Source organism: Planococcus citri, chromosome 3, assembly GCF_950023065.1.
Source record: "Planococcus citri chromosome 3, ihPlaCitr1.1, whole genome shotgun sequence".
In the NCBI taxonomy this organism is placed as follows: Eukaryota; Metazoa; Arthropoda; class Insecta; order Hemiptera; family Pseudococcidae; genus Planococcus; species Planococcus citri.
The window spans coordinates 18,320,804-18,343,547 of record NC_088679.1 but is presented as its reverse complement, the minus strand read 5'-3'; the positions used below and the strand labels follow the sequence as shown (position 1 = coordinate 18,343,547).

Here is a 22,744-nt window from a genome sequence, read left to right as displayed (position 1 = left end):
TTCGCGCAGCAAATACCCATAATAGATATCTGTATAGAGATAGACGATCACTAACCTCAGCAGACGAACAGCGAACCATAACTCGAGGAGCACAGGAATTCTACGACAGCTGCTCTCGTTTCCGATATAAATCTCGACTACTCGTCGGCGGCGTATCTTGTTACCAGCAGTACAATTGGCCAACGAGAACGCCGGATACTACACTATTTGAACTACACTCGACAAAAGAGCACATTACACTGCGAAAAAAAATTGAGATGAAAGAATTTGCCGAAAAAAACACTCACAAACGCACTAAACCGGTCGTCGAGTTTGAAAATGATCGAATCGACAATTACTTCGTCGGAAATTTATCGCGAAAGTGAACAAAATCGATAGCAATTATCGACGATTCGGAAAACAATAAATTCAAGGGGGCTCCACACTAATGGGCACGTCTCTCAATTTTCGCGAAATTTAACAAACAACATGAAACACTGTAAACATACGAAATTACACCAAAAAAATCAAACACAAACACACCGAAAAAAATTTCTATACTTTTTATTACCGATACACTCGAGATTTTCAAAACAAACATCTATCGTGGGGATCTCCCAAAACCAAACCAAATACCACACGATAAGCACACTATAATATAAAAACCATGAAACACACCAAGAAGAGAAGTTCGAAAAACCACACAAAAACGATCACCGTAAGACCGACACAAACTCAACTGAACATCGAACAGCTAAACTGTAGTGAAGGCAATCATTCGACCCAACATTCTTTCTCTTACTCTCCGACGTTCTTCATAACTCCGCCCAGCACACGAACCAGACTTTATAATGAAAAGTGGGGCAGGTGGACTCGTACTAATACTATATACCAAGTAAATGCGAATGTGAAGGCACACTAAAAACCATTACTATAGCATCAAATATACACATACACAATTATACGCACACATCATAGAAAGAAACAAAAGATGAAAAGAGATGCTTTAACGCACAATCTGAAAGAGCGAAAAAGAAAACAAACCTAACCGCCGAGGCCGAGAACCGAACACAGCACGAACCATCGAGGGACTCCCTGAAAAACACCATTGAATAAAAAAAAAAACAGGCACATCCAGAGAAGCTGAAAGATAGATACTGTACTTAAAGACCAACATTAACGACCGAAACACTGAAATGAAACACACACGCAGACAGATAGACCTGCATCGGCCGAATCAACTTAACAATGCAACAATCTATAATACACCTTGTTATCGTCCGGGCCACCGACCGTCAAAAAAAACTACCTAGGTGAGTAAAGTATACCTGCGTGATATAGGTAGAGGTACCAAGGGATGAGGGTAGCTCGAACGAAACAAATGTATAGAAATAAGAGCGAGAGACGAGAGAACGAAGATACCTACTCTGCATGATTGCGATAAAAATAGCCCTCAATTACCTAAAAAAAAATATCAAATTTTTATTCAGGATCATAGTCTGATCAATTCCATATCATGTGAAAATAACGCTTATGCATTTTCAGCTCGATTAATGGATATGAACCTGAACCTTGAAGGGCTTTTTTCAAAAAACCACGTGAGCGCACGCGAACGTAATAATTCCCACGGTGACGCGTGGAGAAACGCAACGAAGCTCCCCGAAGTTGAATCAGCGAGACTATTGAAGAGAATTATCCCTGTTACACCTCATCAAATGACATCTGCCTTACTTGGATTTCTAAAGTGACTCTAATGAGCCCTTGGAAAAGCAACTTTTCAATTCTTGAATTTATTACTCACTATAGAGTTACAAATGCACATCGATTGTGACTAGTTTACTCAGTTTGACAGCACTTGGTCCGAATATGGGCTCATTTTCTTGTCGATTCCTTCAAACCTCTCCCTCCCCGTACCCTCAAACGAGGTCAAATTTCGAGAAAAAAATTTAAAATGCCTATAGCGACGTATCCTAGGCGTTTTCGAGGACACTGACCTCGAATATAAATTTTTTAATTTCTAAAATCCAACTACTCGATGTCTTCCAGTCACCTTTTTGAGAAAAGTTATCAACTTGAACGGTCTTAAGACTTTGAAGGGTCAAATTGAAAAAATGCACAGATATTTGAACTTGACGACCACAAATTGATAGGAATCGATAATTTGATATGTCACATCACATTCTAGCCAAATTTCAAAATTTTTTTCAGACTTGATAGGCTAGGAGGGCACAGAGGGATTGTACCCACAAAATGAGCGAATACCTATTCAAACTCGAATCATTCAAAAACTTAGGATTATGGTCCAAAATTCAAAATGAAAAATTTAGTCAAACAATAGGGCTCATGATCAGGCAAAAATTCATCACCTGTCAAAATTTCAAGTGCTAAAATGCCTTTTTCGATTTTTGGTGAATTTTTGAAAATCAAATTTAGGCCAAAAATGAGGGGAAAAAATCAAAATTTTACCAAATTGACCTTGAAAGCTGAAATTTGGGATGTACCCTATTTTCGACCAACCAAATCGATTGGAAACTGTTTCAACTCGTTTTGGGCAGTTCTGGAGCCTCCAGCAGATTTTTGAAACTCGAAATTCCCACAAAATTTCATCAAACGGAGTTGGAAAGCCGAAATTCATTCTGCAAACTAATTTCAATACGCTACGAAGTAGACTGCAGGTGGCTTTCAAGTCGTTTTGTAGCCTCCAGCGACTTTTTGAAAATTACTGGAGCCACCAGAAGATTTTTGAAACTCGAAATGGTCATGGAAATGGAAAGCCGAAATTCATTCCACAAACTAATTTCGATACGCCATGAAGTCGACTGCAGGTGGATTTCATGTCGTTTTGGAGCCTCCAACAACTTTTTGAAAATTACTGGAGCCTCCAGTACATTTTTGAAACTTGAAATTTCCCAAAATTTCATCAAATGCAGATGGAAAGCCGAAATTCATTCAGTAAACTAATTTTATTGGAGCCTCCAGCGACTTTTTGAAATGTTATATTATGTGTAGCGTTTTTTGGAAAATTGAAATTTCCAAAAAGTAGCTGGAAGCTTTAAAACCATTTGAAACCACCATGCAGTCGACTTCATCTCGTATTGAAATTAGTTTGCGAAGTAAATTTCAGCTTGCTAACTCCATTTGATAAAATGTTGCGGGAATTTCAAGTTTCAAAAATCTGGTAACTCCAGTAATTTTCAAAAAGTCGCTGGAGGCTCCAAAACGACTTGAAATAAACTTACAGTCGACTTCGTAGCGTATTGAAATTAGTTTGCAAAATAAATTTCAGCTTTCTAACTACATTTTGGTGAAATTTTGTGGGAAATTTCGAGTTTAAAAATCTGCAAGAAGCTCCAGAACTGCTCAAAACGAGTTGAAACAGTTTCCAATCGATTTGGTGGGTCGAAAATAGGGTACGTCCCAAATTTCAACTTTCAAGGTCAATTTGGTAAAATTTTGATTTTTTCCCTCATCTCAGGCGTAAATTTGATTTTCAAAAATTCACCAAAAATCGAAAAAGGCACTTTAAGTTTAGCACTTGAAATTCTAACAGGTGATAAATTTTTGCCTGATCTTTCCGTCTACCTTTGTACGGTTTAGAAAATATCGGCTCCATCCAATCATATCGTCTTACATTTTTAACGTTGAACAGTTGATTTTTAATTTTTTTAAAGTAAAAAATATTGATCATTTCCTGAAATTTTGCACTTTTTCTTTTTTACACGACAAATCTTCAAAAAAAAAGTGACCAAGTCACTTGTTTTGGCCATTTTCACCGAAATAATGACAAAAAGTGACTTGCAAGTGAAATAGTGACTAAGTCACTTTTCAAGTGACCGAATTTCATGCATTGCCTGTGGGTTGGAGAGTCAATTATGGCACTCTTATTAATTCTTTTTCAATGCAAGAAACTTACAAAAAATTTTCAAGAAAAATCGAAGTCATCTATAAACCTAAAATGAACTGATTTGGCAATAACATGAAATAATCCTAATGATTGTAATATTTTTCTCATTCAAATCTTGATCATTTTTGAATTTAATTTAATTTTGTCAACTCTCTGAGCAAAAAAGAGCTCAACAGGTAGCACTGACCCCAAGTTGATTTTATTTTTTCGAGTTGATATTTTAGAGAATCTCATTTTTCAGAGTTCGAAAATTGAAAAGGTATTCATTTATATTTTGTATGTACCTTACTTTCTCGAGGCAGATACGAACGAGTCCGCATCAAGTTATGATTATAACACTAATTAATTGGTCTGCACAATTTTTTCTCTCTGTGTAAGTAAATTGATCGGTGTGCTGGGAATTTCATCGAAATTAGTTATTACTCAACTCCCTCGCGTGGGTCTGTTTTCAACTGAACTTCGCTAACGGGAATTTAAGCTGCTTATGCAATTGCATGCACCCTGATTGATGATTCGTACCATCTTCTCCATGGAATAACGTGCAATATCGTTAGAATCGTGGTTATGAAAAAAAAAATCAACGAAATGATTAATTTTATATCAATACGTTCGAATAAACGAGATAAAATTTTCATGTTTTTCGTAAAAATTCATAATAAATTATACTTTTGAAATTATTCTATCCTTTTTTAAAATTATTTTATTTTATTACAATCTAAAAATTTAATAACTGAGATTTCGAGTAATTTCATCATTTTCCTCGCATCGAATTCGCGATCATTCATGCTGCATTCTTCACCCCCTCAACGCGTTCAAATTTTAGACTTCATTAAAGAAAATATTTCAACGAAGTTGGCCAAAGAAGCTCTCAGTACTATACGTAGGATTAAACGAAAGACGACGAACGGGGGTGGTGTTGAAAAAAAAATCCCTGCTGGATATTTCACTATACGAGTTTTCAGTTGACGCCTGCGGCTCGTAAAAGCTGAAAGAATCCGAACAATTTATAATTACGATTAAAATTTTCTCGAAACATTAAAGGAAAAACGTCGTCTTCGTCGTGTTCTCGCTTCATTTGTTCGTTGAAATAAAACAAGAAAAAAGTATAGAAAGGAAGAATTTTCTCGTAAGTACGCTTCTATTTTTCCCTCTCGCTTATTTTGGCAACGCGAACGAGTAACATTTTCTCACAGGTAGGTAGTGCTGAGGTATAAAAGTGTACTAAAAATTAATACCGGGCTAGTTTTTAACGACTTAACAAAGCTCGACACGATTACAATGGAGTAAGTTTTTCTAACGTTCCCCTTATTCTGTAGTGTGTTTTTTTTTCAAACGAGATTATACGAGGAAAAAATTTCAAAACGATCAAGCTTTTTTTTCTCACGTTGCTTCAGATCATCAACAGCGCAACACTATTAGTACCAAAAAAAAAAAACAGGATCAACTGGAGGGGAAGAAATTAAAAGAATAAAACCTTCGAGATGGAGACGATATGCTGTATCGTGAATGTACCTTACCTACCCTTTCGTCTTGAGATTTTCACCCTTCCCTCGTTTTCTTTGTTGGGTGACTCGAGCTGGTAAACTTTTCGACGAAATATAGGTATACGTTGCCTATATTACCGAAGCATATAGTTTAATAACCTGGAATATTATGAAAAGACATTTTTCAACTTTTCAACAAGCCTTTACACTTATTTCCTTGGGCTGCTTCAAGTTTTTCCCTTTCTTTCTTACTCTCTTTTTTTTTATATTAAACTCGTATTATAACGAAATAAAGCGAACTAATAATAATTTATGGTTTGAAAACCACCACGAAGTGGGGGGGGGAGAGAGGAAAGAACATGGACGAATAAAGAAGAGTACCTACTTGCTATACATATAGACGAACAGGGGCACGAGGCAGGAATTTCCTTCGGTACTTGAAATATACTACGAGATACCTTTGAAAGAAGTAGAAAAAAAAGTCGAAGAAAATTGCAAAAGGAGGATACCTTGAAGGGGTGGGGCGGGGTGGGGGAGAAAAAAGGTATACGTACTATGTACTTGGTACTCGCGTGCGCCGAAAAACTTGCCTAAAGTGCTTCAGACTGTGGAGTTTTTTCTCTGTTTCGTTCTTTCGTCGTATATATTCGACGTTATTTTCTAAACTAAAAGGATATTTCTTGAGATTTTTCCATCTCACTCGGTTACTCGGTAACTAGATTTTTCTTTGTTCGGTTCGTTCTCTCTTCTTTCTTTTTTTTTTCGTACTGTAAGTACCTCGAAAATACGCTCGGCCACGTTTTTTCTCTATATATACGAGTATATATAAGACTTCTTCTTTGGAAGAGAATTTTTACTTCTTTTTACCCTTCTGGCCGCGTCTCCTCGTTCTACCACCTGCTCGTCATCTTCGCGTTCCATTTTCTTTTATTTGTATTGTTTTCCCAAACGACGTACAGACGGTTTTTTTTCTCTTTTACTTCGCCATAGACTGTTCGTTTGTTCGCTTCTTTCAGCGTATAGTCGGCCAGAAAAAAAAAAACTTCTCGATTTCGAAAAAGATGCGAAATTTTTTCTCTTTCAAAACGAACGAACAAGTAACAACTTCTATCAATTTTATACGAGGTACACATATAAGTTGTACGTAGGAGTCGTAGGTATATGCTGCAAGGTGTTGAGTGAAGTTGGCAGAGAGGGAACGAAAATGTTGCTTTACGAAATACCAAGATGGGGGTTTTACCGCGACCACGCTCTTTTATCAAAACGATGGAATTTGATAGAGAAGAAAAGATGAACATTCTTTTATTTTTGACACACTTTGCGAACGAAAGTTTGCTGTAATGGGGGAGGAAAGTGATCAATTTTTCAAGACTACCGAGCTGGATACATTTTTAAAGGGCGAATTTACCGAGTTTTTCGCTTTTTCACATAATATACTTACATGATGATTACAAAAGGTGATGAGAATCACGTACGGTTTATTTGGGTAGCTCTGAATTCATCTTAAATGTTAAGAAGGTATCAATTTTTTAGTGAAGCTTTTTCGAGTTTATCGAATCTTCTTTCTTTTTTTACTGGGTCCCAACCAGTGTATAATCATTTGAATTGAATTGCTAATCAATAAAACTCCAGAGTAATATCAAGATAGGCTCATAGAAGAAGGGCAAACTTTGGAACAATTTATTGATAAATTATCAATGTTAACCAATATTCAACGTGATATGGAAAATGAAGTCCCAATAAACTTCTCTCGACCTTGTAGATATCAAAATTACGAAAAACATTAATACACCTCTAGTGCAAAGACAATCAAACTTGTCCTATCCATCGCATGAACAATTGCAAGGCTTATGGGACATCCTGTCTCAAAAAGCCAGAAAGTCCAACAACAATAATTATCAAAATAATTGTTCTAGCAACTCTACAGAAGATCCTAAAACTACAATCGATAAATCCACGACGACTTATCCCAAAGATAAGCCAGATTTTCCTAAAACCAATCAAGCGTATACTCAGACTCCACCTCAACAAAAATCTAAATCAAATTCGAAACCTTTTAATGTCGATAAATACACAAATTTAGTTGCCAATAAATATAGATCAAAACCTCCGCATACTCCTTTCGCCGCAGTTCAAACAGTAGAATTCAATGAAAAAGCTGATAAATATGTTCTCATTGATACTCCTCCAGAAGACCTAGAGGAAACTGTTTCAATGTGCAACTACCTCAACAAGATATTTGAGGATCAACCAGAACAGTTAGATCTTCAAACCATAACTATGGCTGTGAATTCGTGTCATCAATGATTTCTCCTGAACTGAGTGACGAGGAAGATGAGAGCTCTGATTTGGGAAATGAATATCACTAGGTAGCCCAGGGGCATCGCCTAGTGCTAAGAGAGTCCCAATGAGAGACATCTTGAGCGATTATATATGGGTAGGCAATGGACTAGCCCATTATATGGCACGTGGAGAGGTTATCCTATCAAGTCATGGAGATGGTGTTCGGCTCTGTCAATACATTGACAAGAAATTTATTTAATTCATCTGCATCAAGGCAAAGACAAATATCACCGTTTTTCTTCACAACTGGTGCTAAGGTATTAATGTAAGGTGAATGTGAATATTGAATAATTTCAAGTTCGAGCATTTTCACTATAGCGTGATATGATGCTGGCAATAATTTTTTGCTTGGACAAAATTTTTCACCTCTTCAGGGTTTTAGATGTTCATCACCCTCTTGAAAATTAAATTTCACTTGTTCACCTGAGTACATCCCGGGGTTTAGATCAAAAATATTGTAAAATTTTTCTAGTCTCTCGAATCCTTCAGCAGATTGTTCTTGTGTAATTGAACCATTAGCTACTGCCATTTTTAAATCTTTTTGTAGGTTTTCTCAGGAAGTATTAACTGCTGTCATTTTATCCTCAATAATTTCTCTTTCGACTTTGGTGAACTGTGCATTGGCCATGCTATCATAAGTTTCTTGATAATCGTCTTGATTTATCATTACAATTGAATACACCGTGAGCGCATTTTGAAATTCAATTGTGGGCATAAATGGAATTATAAATTCATCGAGAGATTTAGGTTCACATTTTAACTCACATTTGTGTATATTTAATGACATGCGGGAAAATTCCATGGAAACTCTACCCATTAAAAATGTTTGTCCAGGAGTGTCCATAATTTAGAATGGAATGCTTATTAATGATGGTCCTACTCTCATTAAAATTTGAACAATGTGTGTGGCAGCAGTAATTAATGAATTATCTGCAAGTTTGAGTTGGACTTTCTTTTTCAATTTAATGAAATTGATGTAATGGGGGGCTTCCTTCAAGAGTGTTTTCAATACTAATCGAGTGAGAACATTAGAGAAATCAAAAGAAGGTCCCTCAATACATCAGCAACATCTATCTCAAGGGAAGAAATTCATTTTTTAATTTTTGCCATTTTTTTGAAAATTCAATGACTTTTTTTCGTGAAAAAAAAAATTAAAATTCGATCGAATTTTCATGAAAAGCTGAAATTCAGTTTGTACTTTATTGCAATTGGTGATTATTTTGAATCGTTCTGGAGTCTCCTGCGAATTTTCGGATTCTCCAGTTTTATCTAAGTAACATTGATCTCCTGTAAATTTCTGATAATATCAACTTTTAGGACCATAAGGCAAACTTGACAGATGAAATTTGAATTCCTTCAAACTGCAGGATATTGATGGACTTATTAAATTTTACACTGCAAAGATCCATTTTTTATGATCTCTTGATTCATTCCAGTGCTAAAAGTCTCATAAAAATTCTCGATAACTTATTGTACTCATACTATCTGAATGAGAGAAAAAAACTATGGGTATAAGTTTAATGTGAATATACCCATTATATAAATTCTCAAATTTTATGAGCTTTTATGAAGCTATAATATTATGATATGTTTCAACGCGACAATTAAAATGTATCGTTGTCGTGTACGTTTCCTTCTCCATTGCGACTGCGACCCATCAAGTGTCACGTGACGATGACTTCCAACACGTGTGAAGTATTTTTTTGCGAATGAAAGTAATACGTACAGAGTACAAAGTTAAAAAACATTTTAAATGCCTAGATATGCGTTTAGAAGTGTACATGGTGTAATATTTTTCGTTTTTTATTACCGTACGTCGTCATCGATATCTTTCAATCTAACTGCAAGCAGCAATTTCCCGCAACAATTCCCAGAGTGCTCGTTAAAAATTGTCCCTAGTGTTTAGAGTGTTATTTCGGCTCGTCTGAGTTTGCCTGCTTGATACGAGTTAGTATTTATTTATCTAGTTTTATGTTTGAATGATATATACGCATCTGAAGCTCTTCTTTGCTTGGGTTGATCTCTTCTTTTCATTTTTTTCATACCTGATTCGAGGACAAGTACAATGTATCTTTAGAATACTTTGTATATGCTTGTTGTGCATGATTGTAAAATAATTTGGAGTATATCGGTTTGATTTTTCGATGAAACTCTTCCCCCCCCCCCCCGGTCGGGCAAACCTGAAAAGTGGAACGTTCTGAATCCATAAAAAACTGCAGAATGTTCCAAGGCAGTAGTGAGGAATTATGCCAAATAACTATGCAACTTACAGCGAGTCGATGTAGACTTGTTTGCCTACCTTTTAAGCCACTGGGTCAATGGTGGTGAATTAATTCGAAACGAAATGTTTTCAAAATTAATGTACGAGTAAAGAGAGTTGAGGGTTGCGTTAAAAGGAAATGCATTCTATTTTTTTTAATGTGATTGTTTTCGTATGCGAACTGGGAAGCACATTGTTGAAGAAATGGGAAGAAAAACTACGTAGTTCTGAAGCTTTTTATTGTTATTTTTTCCCAAAAATTTGCTCTTATAAGCTTTATTTAGGTACTTCATAATGTTAATGGGGAAAAAAATTGCCCTTTTTAATGCCGAAGATTCCAAATTTTTAGCAAAAAAGTGAGATTTATTCGCAATCTTTGGCGAAAAAGTGAAAGCTTTGGGTAATTTTTGGTAAAAAGCAAGACTTTGACAATTTTTTTTTTCAACAAACTAAATTTTTGAGAACAGAGTACTTTAAAAATTTATACCAATTTTTTACAAATGCAAGATTTTTATAATTTTAAAGAAAAAGAGGTCTTTTTGGAAATTTTTGGCAGAATAGGTAACAAGACTGGATTTTCGGAATAAATTAAGACCTTCTGGCAATTTTTACCAAAAAAGTGAGGCATTATTAGAAATTTCTGGTAAAAAAAAGCAAACTTTATAGAAATTTCAGGCAAAAAACTAGACTTTAGAAATGTTTGCTAAAAGCAGGGTTTTTATGAAATTATTGGCAAGAAGTGAGACTTTTTCGAGATTCTGACCCGAAATGAGACGTTTTCACAATTTTTTGATAAAAAGGCGAGACTTTCGAGCAATTAAAAAAAACCGGGTGTCCAAAATTTTTGGCAAGTCATTTTCCCTGACTTTTTCAGGTTTTCCAGACCATGTTTTCCAATTTTCTATACTTATCCCACACTTTAATTAAGGAAGAAGCTTTTTGGGGGGAGGGGGGGGGGGGTAATTTTTTACCTAAGTTTCTCTTCGAACTGGATACCTACTTCTTTCGGATAAAAAAAAAACCGCTATCTATTCTTTAATCAGCTGTTTTCATGAAAAAAAAAAAAAAAAAAAAAAAATGAAACGCTGAATGAAAAACTTAAAATGGAGAATACTTAATGTTTACTTACTGACAGAACTAAGAAAAATAGCAGAGCTGAGCTGATGCGGACCAGGGACAGATATCATGTTGGGCCCATTTCTAAAATAGAAGCTATTTTTAGGTTTTTGAGAGGGGGGGGGACGTTGAATGAAAATTTGTGGATTGATGTGGTAGAAAATCATCAATTTTAGCGAATTGATACAATATTCATATGACTTATGAATTTTTTTTTTTTTTTGAATTTTTGGAGACCTCAAAATGTGAAATTTGTTTACTTGAAAAGAAGTAACAAATTGGCCCGAGCGAAGCGCGGGCGACAGCTTTTGAAAATTTTAATTTCGAGAAGTAAGAATAATGTTTTCTTTCATCACAGGTCTTTATCCAAAATTTGCAATTGATCGTTTTTTCAAAATTCCAGGGGTTCTCAGTGAAAATTACGAAATTCCCTGACTTTTCCCTGACTATTCCAGACCGACCGAATTCCCTGACTTTTCCAGGTTTTCCAGGCTTGTGGACACCCTGAAAAATGACTTTTAAATTTTTTTGGCAAAACAACGAAAGCTTTGAGCAGTTTTTGGAAAAACAAGACTTTTTGGAAATTTTGACCAAAGGCGAGACTTTTTTATATTTTTGACCGAAAGCAACATTTTCTCAATTTTAACAGAAGGCAGTTCTTCTTAGCATTTTTTTTTTAGCAAAAGAATGAAGAATTTATTGGAAATTCTTGGTAAAATGTGATACTAATTGACAACTTTTGCTAAAAATCAGGTCTTTATGTCAATTATTGGTAAAAAAGTGGGCAATTTAATTAAAGGAACTTTTATAGTAATTTCTGGTAGAAAAAGCGTTGGGCAAATTTCATTAAAAAAATGTTCGACATTTTGGAATTTTTTTTGCAAAAAAGTGACAATTTTCAACTATTTTTGGAATACCAAAATTTTTTCCCATCAAAAATATAGGTCAAGATTTGGAAAAATTCAATTTTTGAAAATTGAAAAAAAGGCAAGTTTAGCACTCAAAATTTAGAAAAAGTAAGCAAGTACAAGATACGAGCCCTGAACTTTTGAAATGTTTGGCAAATATTCATGAAACTGCTCTCAATTCACCTTTTAAACGCCACAAACAAATTTTCTTCAAGTTCTGAGCAATTAGACTGCAAAGTTTGGCATTATGACGAAAAAATTCAAATGCTGAAAAAAAAATCACCCTCCTGTACCAATAAGTGAGGGGCTAATGATGACAATTTTATTTTCCTCTTCGACAAATTGGCTCATATGTACTTGAAATGGTAATTTCCACAACCTACTGTGGCAAGTATTTCGAGTAGTCTAGCAACTTATGTACCTATTGAAGTGCAGACTGAGGACTTCATTCTCATCACCCAGCATATACTCAATGAATACCAGTTTTTCATTTTGGAGAGGGGAAGGAAGGATATTAACGGAATTTTTCGGTCGTTATTAATCAAAAATTTCAAGTAAAACTTTCTCAAAATAAATTTCCGATGTACTCGAATTTGTCTAAATACCCGCTGTATTTCTCAAACTGTTTGGGCGCTTGCTTCTCATAAGATTAGACATCAAATTGAACTGGATTTTTAAAACTTCAGAATTAATTCATTCCTGAATCTCGTATGATCGAAATATTCGTATTTAGCATAGAATCGTGCAATCGGCCAACAAAAACGAAGACGGAAAAGGATTGTAAAGAACTAGACGCGCAATACCGAGAAGAAATTTAAAGCGTCAGATTTAGCATGTTTTTCTCGTCTGTTCGCTTTCTTTTTTCTTACAAATCTAATAATACAAGCGATAAGTTTTCAATACTTTTAAAGTTTGAAAACTTTCATCATTTATCGATTGAATTGCAGTCTTACTTCTCCATTTCTTTCTATGCTGTGTTGTGTTGTCGACTGTCGTGTCCCTTACTCCCAATGGGTATGATACTGTTCTTTCTGCATTTTTCACAACACTGAGTAGTGAGTATAACTTGACAATGAAGGTTGAAAACATTGTTACGAGAAAGTTTTAATGTAATCGTATCGTTTTGTCAGAAGCATAGATGGAATTTCGTTTCAAAAGAAGGAAGGGGAAATAAATAATTTTATATGTACTTATTTTAGTTCACATGATGAGTTTATTAGTACCTAAGTATACATATGAGGAGGAGATCGATGTGCGAAAATATCAGCCGTTTAAAAGAGGAGTAGGAAGGGAGGGTGATTAATAAAATTTGAGATTTCTACCTCGCAAAGAAATACATTTTTCAATCTGTCGCCTCTAATTTATGATTCACTTCATTTTGAATGGTAAATTGAAAATCAATTCCGAAAATTCGAACCAAATAACCACTTAATAAATTTTCATCGAAGTTCAAAATTTCAAGGAGTATTTTCCACCAAAATTTGGCACCGAACCAAGCTCCAAGCCCCAAGTAAGTCAGAATAACACCGAAACTGATCAGGCAACGTCCAATTCAAGTGAGCTTGCTCCCTGAAATCCAAAACCTAAAATCACTCAACCCTTGAATATGAACCTCCTTCTCGGGGCTGAAATTAACACCTATATATCTAATCGTATCGAATCTCTTCGGCAGTGTCATTTCTTCCAGCACCGATTTAGCTTCTTCCATCGGCACTCGTCCCGACTCAGCTTCATAACTCGTATTCACGATAATAACTCGAACATCGTCGTAAAACACAATAGCTTCCGAGTTCAATCTAACGTACCTGTCGATAAACAAGGTCAAATACTGCATCACAGTCTCAACCAGCGATCCTTTTCCACATTTGAGTTTAGCACTCAACCTCAGGTAGTTTGGGAACTCCTTCATGACAGCGTGAAGAGCTTGATTTAGTTCTTCGCTGCGTTCACTGTTTGCAGCGAAGAAGTCGCCGAAAAGATCAGCGAAATGGTAAATCAGCCCTCGGTATCGTTTCGGTTTGATACTGAGCTTAATCTCGAAATGATCGGATAGCTTTTTACGCCACGTTTTGGCCACATCTCTATTCGGTATTTTCACTTCGATCACCGTACTATTGCTCTTGATATTCTTGCCATATTGGTTCGCGTCGCTGACAGTCAAATGCCCTCTCAGAAGAAAATACCTCAGTGGGTTATGGACGCTTCTCTCGTTCTGGGGATTCTTCATTACCTTTTTAATCTGCAGGAAATCCGTTTCGCAGAATCTCAGATGCTTGACGGCGATCGAATAATTCGCACCGGATATCAGAGATGTGGCCACTGTACGGAAATACTTGGTCATCAATAGATTCTGCAAGAATTCGTTCACCAATCGGTCATCGTCCCAGTAACTGCGGTATTTGCGATCCGATAGATGAAACGATATCGCAGCCGGATCGTACAATTGTCTGGTTGAATTTACACCAGCTCTATATCCACCGTACCAATCGCGGATTTGGAGACGATCCTCTGGAGTGAACTGCAACTGCTCCAGCATTGTTTTAGTGTTACGTTCGGTGAATCCGAAATATTCGTATAATTCGTCGTTCAAGAACTCCGGTTGGACGTTTCGTCTGAGGCCGAAGAATTCATCGCTCATGTCAATGGTGCCAGTAACGATAGCCTTGTACAGGTAATCATTGCGGATGATGCTTTTACCAAGAAGTAAATTGATGAAATTCACGATATCCGTCTTGTCTTCACTGTCCATCTCCAGCAGCGATAAATTAATCAGGAAATTATCGAACCCATCCACCAGCAAGATAACAGGACGACCGTAATGAGTCCACAAAATCTCGCTCAACGTTCGCAAACTCGTAGCAGCCGTATGCTTCGGGTAAACTCCGTCGAAAATCTGCACGAAATGCTCCATATGCGTAGTATTGACCAGAGCCTTGGTCAGAAACGAATGCTGCTGGTAGCACTCGTGAATGGCGTTGTTGATTTGAAAAGCACACTCGACATATCGCGTCGGACGTACGTGAGTCATATCGAAATACACGACCGGATACTGGCCCAAGAACTCGTCCAAGAAACGAGGATACTTGGAGATGAGCAAAGGACTGCGAAGCTTTTGCACGCTGCCATCTTCGGCCACCACTTCGCCATCGTGAAACAAACGATAGTTGAAGGTCTGCTCGCGAGGTACTCGTTTACCATACTTATCCATTTCGATTTCGAAAAACGTTCGTAACATTTGCAGGTTGAAAGTTTTACCCCAGTAACGAGGACAGCTCAAGTACAGGTGGCTCGGATGTAGGATAATCTCGCGAGCTAGCAAGCTTTTATCCACGAAAAGGCTGCTACGTCGGACGACTTCTTTGAAGTTACCCGGCTCGGTGGTCAATATGGGGAATGCGGTTGGGGTGAAAGGTTCTTTAAACGATACTCTGGTCGGAGGGTCGGGCAGGCATGTGGTATATGGTAACGTATGGTAGAGCAATATCAATATCGCCCTGGATGGGATTGTTCGTATGTGGTGTTGGTGGTGGGCCATTTCGTCGAGTATTGTGTACTACCTCATTGGAGAAAGAAATTTGAATCGGGGTCACGTGTCAGTGGGTATATCTGTAACAAAAACAAGGCTCGTGAGGAAAGTGCACGTGGAACGGTGTCAAGCTTTAAAGCTCTTCAGTGGCAGGAAGGTTCGGGGTCGTAAAGCTTAAATTTGCCATCTCGACAGCCAGTGTAAAATGGGTAAAAGTTGGAATTTTTTGTTAAGGGTATTCGTAAGGGGTTTGAAGGACTTTATTTTCCTAGATTTTCTCTAATTTTCCAACTCTTCTAAATACAAATCCAACTACACACAAAACAGGCAACGAAAGGGTAGGAGGTGAATTGTTTTCCAAGGTTATCAGTGAAAGATTTCAACAAGGTGTCTAGGTAACTAAATCTCAAAAGTAAAAAGCAGGATTCCAACAGGACCATTGCGACAGGCTATTTTCCAAACACTACACGAATTTTTTTAAGAGAGAGGAAACGAGGGGGCAAGGGCTTGTATTCATTTTTTTTTCAAAAAAAGTGAACAAAAAATTTATGTGATGATGTGAGCAAAAACAATGAACATTTTAATTAAAATCTAATACTGAAACTCGACCGAGACTTTCACAAATTTTAGTAAAAGGCAGCACTTTTTGGCAATTTACTGGGGGAAAAATGGCATCTTCAAATTTTTCACAGAAAAAAGTGACTATTACGTCGCAACTTTTTGGCAGATAACAAAGTAAGACTTTTTGACAAAAGTGAGAATTCTTGGGAATTTCTGGCAAATGAGCAAGATTGTAACCATTCAAGAAAAAGCAGAGGGATTTCTTTGATAAGTTTAGGCAGAAAAGCTAGATTGAAGCAATTTTCGGAACAAAATGAAACATTAAAGGAATTTTTTGCAAAAAGCGATAATTTTTGGCAACTTTTAGTAAAAAAGGAAATTTTTGACATTTTAACGTGTAAAAAATCGAAAATTTTTGTCAATGTCCGGTAATTTTTTGCAACTTTTTCGTGAAAAAACGACTCTTACATGTTGTCTAACGGAATTTTTTTTTGAAAAAAATCACTACTTTTTCACTACTTTTTTCAATCTAATTTTCAGAAAGTTCTCCACTCGACCCCCCCCCACACAAAAAAATAAACTTTTTTACAGGAAAATTTAAAACACAATTAAAATTGCAAGGCTAATTTGTATACGAAGTATTTTATAATTTCATCAAAAATAATTTTTTTTTTCAATGATTTGAAGGTGGTTGTCGCGCGTTTGAATTTTTACATTCTTTCACTACTTTTTCCCTACTCTCACAACCCATTTTCAAAATCACTAAATTCACTAACTATAAGATATCCTGGCATGGTAGGTATCTAACAAAATTTTATTTTGAAAAAATCAAAACTTTTTCGCTGATTTTTTTCAACTCAATTTTCAGAAAGGTCTCCACTCAACCCCCTCACCCCCCCCCCTCCAACAAAAAATAACACATCAAATTTCTTTTAAAAATTGAAATTGGAAGACAATTTGTACACAAAGTAAGTCAAGGTGTTGTTTTAATATCATTTGAAAATTTTTGTCACGCGTTTGAATTCATACATTTTTTTACTACCTTTATGACTAAATTCACTACGTTTTCACTACTTTCACTACCTATTAGATACTCTGTTTTATTAGGAAAATATTGGCAAAAAGCGAGACATTGACAATTGTAACACAAAAGCGAGTTTTTTTTGGCAATTCTTAGAAAAAAAGGTGAAACCGTTGTTGTAATTTTTTGCAATATTTTGGAAAAAATTGACACTTTTTGGCAATTTTGAAAAAAGTCTGGACTTATTGTCACATATTTTTGACAGAAAGCGAGATTCAATTTCACCAAAATGCAGTGTAACTAGTCGAAAAACAATAAAAAAGAAAATACTTCGGTAAATTATTCACTTGTTGATATTATCAGCATTTTTCCCCCCCTTCAAAAAGTATGGCAGAAGTTATAAAACTTCAATTTTTGAAAATTAAAAAAAAAAAAGTAATTTTAGTAACCACAGTTTTAAAAAAATGTCCATTTTTAGGCTTTAAGATAGACCTCCCCCCCAATCATTTTTGAAATGATCGAGATGGAAAATTGAAAAATCATTTTTTTATGGATCGCTCTCTGGGAAGAGACGAACGCAATTTTGTTAAATTTTTACCACACAAAAACAAAAATGAAATCGATAATCGAAAATGAACCGATTTTTAGAATCTGTTTAATCGATTTTCGATTGATATCGACTTTTGATCAGTAAATAAGTAGTTAAATCTTAGGACAAAATTGATTTTTCATTTCGAACATGATCGCTCATAAATGAGCTTAAAAATTGCAAACGAATCTACTTTCAGGGCTCGATTAATTGATTTGAGAGTGGAATTGATATTCGATTTTAATATGGTAATGATCGGTCGAATCGAAGATCGTGAATGAACCGATTTTTGAGATTCGATTAATCGATTTTAGATTTTGATTGATAGGTCTAGTTCGAGGAGGGTGAGAGAGGGAGGGAGGCCAGGACGAGTTTTTTTTTCTTCAATTTTTACGGCTCAACTTTCATAAATTAGGAGTATTTCTCGACTCTCGAGACTGATCCTCTGTTGCAGGGATTTCAAAGAAAATTGACGGAAAGTTCAAAATCAATATCTGATCAAAATCAGAATAGCTTTTCATCCTATACTTTCAAGTTTCAACGAATCCATTTTTAAAACAGGATCTGAACATCCCTGAGGGGTAAAAGGGTCCACAAGTCCATAATTTTGATTAAAAGTCAAAAAAATTTAAATATGTAGTACGGTTGATTTGATGTACGAGTATGTACTAACATAGATTGTGACCAATTCGAAAGCGTTGAGTTTGAATATTTACTCATTTTTTCGATAGGATCGTTCTGAACTTAGCCAGTAATGCGCCAAACATGGTTAAAATTAAAAAGAAAAATAGTGCTAAACAAGTTCATTTGACAACAAAACGCTTAAAAATATCGGGGGGGGGGGGGGGGTGCAATGACTTTCAAAATTTTGGAGCATTCAATTTCTTCTTCGCTCTGTCCATCCTTTTCAACTTCCAATACTCAATACTCCACATACTTTTAATGTTAAAAAGTCAACCTCAATTTTTTGATTTAAAAAAAAAATTATTGTAAAAATAAGGAGAACGTTGTATGTAGGTGTCCTCAAAAATTTTGGAACATCTCCTGTATCTAGAGATTCTCAACACAACTCTTTGACTGCTGTTTCCACAGGGGTGTAATTCTCTGTTTTTTCGGACAACCTGTCCTTGAAAAAAAAATCAAAACAAAAAGCAGCTCAGAGGGATTTTTGCAATTCATTATTCATCATTTATCTCATTTCCTTCATTTCTCAAGCTTTCCAAGAGAGAAAGGAAAATCACCCTCCATATTTTCTCATTCTTAAACGGTTCTGAAATCATAATTCTCTAGAATTTTTCAATTTGATTTTTCATATTACAAGAGCCAACTTGAACTCAGTATCGATGTTTTGATTCACTTTCATAAAACTAAGACGTTGTACGTATTTTTTTCCCAAAATGTACTTGACACACTTTCAGGAAATCACATCTAACTCAAAAATACCAAAACAGAAAAAAAAGTGATATTTGTATTCGACTAGATACTCTCAATACCCATTAATTATCCAATTACTCGTACCCAGCCATAACAAAGCTTTCCCAAGATCCAACTGAACAGGTGGACACTGACCTAATGATTATCCACTATCCAGGATCCGTATAAACGTTCTTCAGAATGATGAAAATAATTTGAAAATAAATACAACACGAAAGCATCGAAAACTTCTCATCTGTCGTCAATGTGATCGCGCCCACTTCGATTCTGGCTGGAATCCCCGTTAGAATTTTAACGCGAGAATAAACGACGTGTATATTTATGTAGCTATCTATTTGTGTATAGCTTGTACCGGTCCCCGGACTATTCGGTGTAGAATCGTTAATGAAATATACGTATATTTACCCGGTGTGTATAGGTACTATTATCAAACACATCGATATAATATTCTAATTGACCAAAAATATACATAGGTGGATATAACAAACGTCTACTCGAATGTCTCACACGCTCGCGTTCAACCAGTTTTCCCCAATATAGGAAAGGGGTCCTCGACTCGGTCTCTTGTTTAGGGTTAAATTTATTACATCTACTGGATAATTTTAAATCGTTTGTTGTTTAGATTGAATTTTGTAACGAACAGGTTCTTCCTCTTTGACAGAAAAGTCCTTCCGTTCCATTCTTATATGTACGTGGGCTCGCTGAAGGCTTTTTGGTGAGTTGCACATAGTTTATAGTACATTTTTCTTGTAGTACGTATTTAGTTTCAAATTGTAGGTTTTTTTTTACCTAATATTATGGTGATTAGAATTGAGAAGAGGGAGAGGCGAGCAGGGGCTCAGAGTTCAACCTGTCACTATTTACAATGATGATTCGATATTCATTGAATACGTAGATTAAAAAAAGCAGAACTGGTCGAGAGAATTTGAAAATTCTGAATAGTAAACATTACACAAATTATTTTAACTCTAACAAAAGAGGAACATCATCCACACGTGAGTGTCAGGGACGTGCCCCCTTTGCCCCCTCTCATCTATCAACTGTCCTGGTGAGTGCTTTCGATATTTTTGTCGGAGTTGAACCAAATGAAAATTTTCTATATTATTTTGACAGTTTTAAAGCTATATCATTCTTAATCGTAACCATACTTTAAAGTGTTAGCATAAAATTATCAAAAACTTTCTTACCTAGGGTGTCATCCAACGATGTTTTCTCAATCCTGTAAGAGCAGCAATTGAACTTCAATCTGAAATTGAAATACCATCAAAAATTAATGAAAATTCGATACAAATATTTTATGACCAAGCCAATAGAATAAACAGGGATTGAAATATATATTTTTATAAATAATTTAAAATGATATTTTTGGATTAAATTGAACGATACTGATTCAGATAAGAATTGCTGAAATATTTTAAATACAAATTCAATAAAAAAATCTACAAAAACCGTATAAAAATAGCCCCAACGAAATGCAGAATGTGCGAAGAGGAGAACTAAAACGGCGGTAATTTATTAAGTAAGTGATTACACATGGTCTAAGCGCCGTAGAGATTATCTGATATAAGACCTTAAATGGAAAAGCGAGAAAACTCGATTGGAAAAGTTTTCGATACGTGTGTGTGTGTTGCGTTGTTGGATAAAATTACGATACTCCTCCGGTGCGAAGATAGGTATGGTAAATATTCGCAGCAACCACCGACGAGGTCGACCCATTCAACGAAAGCGAGAAAAATACTCTTCTAAAAGTTATTCGCGTATATTGCTACTGTGATACGAGTACATACAAAAGGCCGAGCGACGACGAAAGGCGAAAAAGGGCATCACCGAATAGATGCCTGGGAAAACTTTCCTCTCGCACGTAAAAAGAGTAGAGGTATACCTTTACCTTGGTTGTGTACGTTGAAGTACCTTACCTACATATGCCTTTCGTGTGGATAAATACGATTACATAAGCAAGATTAAGACCTAAAACGATTTATAAACGCTCCATCCCATCCGGCCACCAACCTATATCTTGAGCTTACACAGCTTATGAACCGCATCACAAAGGATTCTGTGTGGGCAAAGTTTATAATAGCTCGAATACCGTGGAAGTTGTAAATAGGGTGCTTTTTTACACTTTTCGTTTTTCATTTTTTTTTTTAAACAAGACGAGGCTGACTAGTTGAAATGTGGATGAGGGGAGGGGGAGGTATTTTTAAAACCAGTTTTCGGTGTTATTCGTATTTGAAAAATAATTTGCTAATTTTTGCCAATTTTTTTCAAGTGATCCAAAAATTTTTTTTTCATTCTGAAAAATTATTTATGTAAAATAAACCGCATTAATACTCGTATGATCCTCACGTCCTCCTATTTCGCATTAAATTCAAATTTTTAAACCCGGTGTCCAATTTGGAATTTCAGACATTGTGGAATGAGTGACAGCTCTGCCAAAATCTCTCCTCTTCACAACTGAGGGATGCAAATAAACATTAAAGCTGAAAATTATCGATATTCGATTTTTTTCGTTGTTTCTTTTTCAGACAGGCGAAAATGGGTAATTGATTTTGAACAAATCCCCTTTGAAGATTCGTGTAACCCGAAGCTAAAGTTACATACTTAATCGTTTGAAAAGATGGTAATAGAGTTTTAAGCAAATTTCACTCGACGAGAATGACTTTTAGATGAATTTTTCAACTCGGTTTAGCTCGAATGGATACAGTTTAAGAGATACGTACGTAGCTACTACATAGAATCAACGCGAGCGAGGTTAACGATTATTGAAAATTGAAAAACGGAGTTGATTCTAAATGCACATGAACGCGATAGTAAAATTTTAGCGAGTGGAGATTTCAATTCAGATTTACGATCACGAAGAATTTCCAAATAAAAGTACGTGTGACATCATTCGATTATTTGTATTCTGAGTTTTTCTCATTTGCAATCGTCATGAATCGAGAGTACCCAATTTTCAAGTTATTTTTTTCACAATATCATTCTGCATCCCTTATTACAGATGGAAACGTACTCGTATTTATGTTTTAGTAAAATTTTTCGAGTTTCTTCAAAGCTATGAATTTTTTGTAATTTGACACACATTTCTAACTAATCGACCAATATAATCTATAAAATATTTCTCAAGCTTTCAAACTGGCATCCCTATTTTTAAACGAGAAATTTCATGTGCTGAAATCTGGTTTTGGATTCTTGGCAAATTTTTGAAAATTCAAAAAATTTAGAAAAACATTTTTAATGGCGTTTTTTAAAATTTTTCTTAATTATTTAGTTCCAAGTAAATCTCAGTCCCCCCCTCACCCCCTCCACAAAAAAACAACCCATCCTTACAACATTTTAGAGCTTTCAGAGCAATTTGAAATTTTTGAATATATGTACAAACTGAAATCGTTCCGGAAGCTTAAAATGGTCTCATTGCCTCTGTTTTCAAGTGGGACAACTATGAAGACACACCAGACGATATCTTGACGGAAGAACTGCACGTGGTATACGTTTTTTGAAAATTTCATCCTCCCCTCAATTTCTGGAATTGAAAAATTGATAAAAAATTCATTTTTGAACTGGTAGGTATTTCTGGAATTTTGCAGTAACCACTGAAAATGAACGAGAGGGTGTTCAAAAA

At 35.6% G+C, this 22,744-nt stretch overlaps 2 protein-coding genes across 4 annotated transcripts in view; both read right to left on the bottom strand.

Moving 5' to 3' along the window:
* LOC135841368 (rho guanine nucleotide exchange factor 10-like) overlaps window positions 1-759 on the bottom strand; it is a 201,234-nt gene extending 200,475 nt beyond the window's left edge. The window contains exon 1 of one of the 3 annotated variants that reach the window (XM_065358304.1): window positions 56-759. In XM_065358304.1, the coding sequence (XP_065214376.1) occupies window positions 56-79 (24 nt within the window). In that variant the 5' untranslated portion in view covers window positions 80-759. The remainder of the gene's footprint in view (window positions 1-55) is intronic. The other 2 variants (XM_065358303.1, XM_065358305.1) reach the window with 2 other exon arrangements.
* Window positions 760-13,155: 12,396 nt separating this feature from the next.
* Window positions 13,156-22,744, bottom strand: part of LOC135841369 (uncharacterized) — a 34,089-nt gene continuing 24,500 nt past the window's right edge. The window contains exons 2-3 of the mRNA XM_065358308.1: window positions 20,313-20,371; window positions 13,156-15,600 (exon numbers count right to left, since the gene is read on the bottom strand). Of these exons, the coding sequence (XP_065214380.1) occupies window positions 13,547-15,529 (1,983 nt within the window). The 5' untranslated portion in view covers window positions 15,530-15,600; window positions 20,313-20,371 and the 3' untranslated portion in view covers window positions 13,156-13,546. The remainder of the gene's footprint in view (window positions 15,601-20,312; window positions 20,372-22,744) is intronic.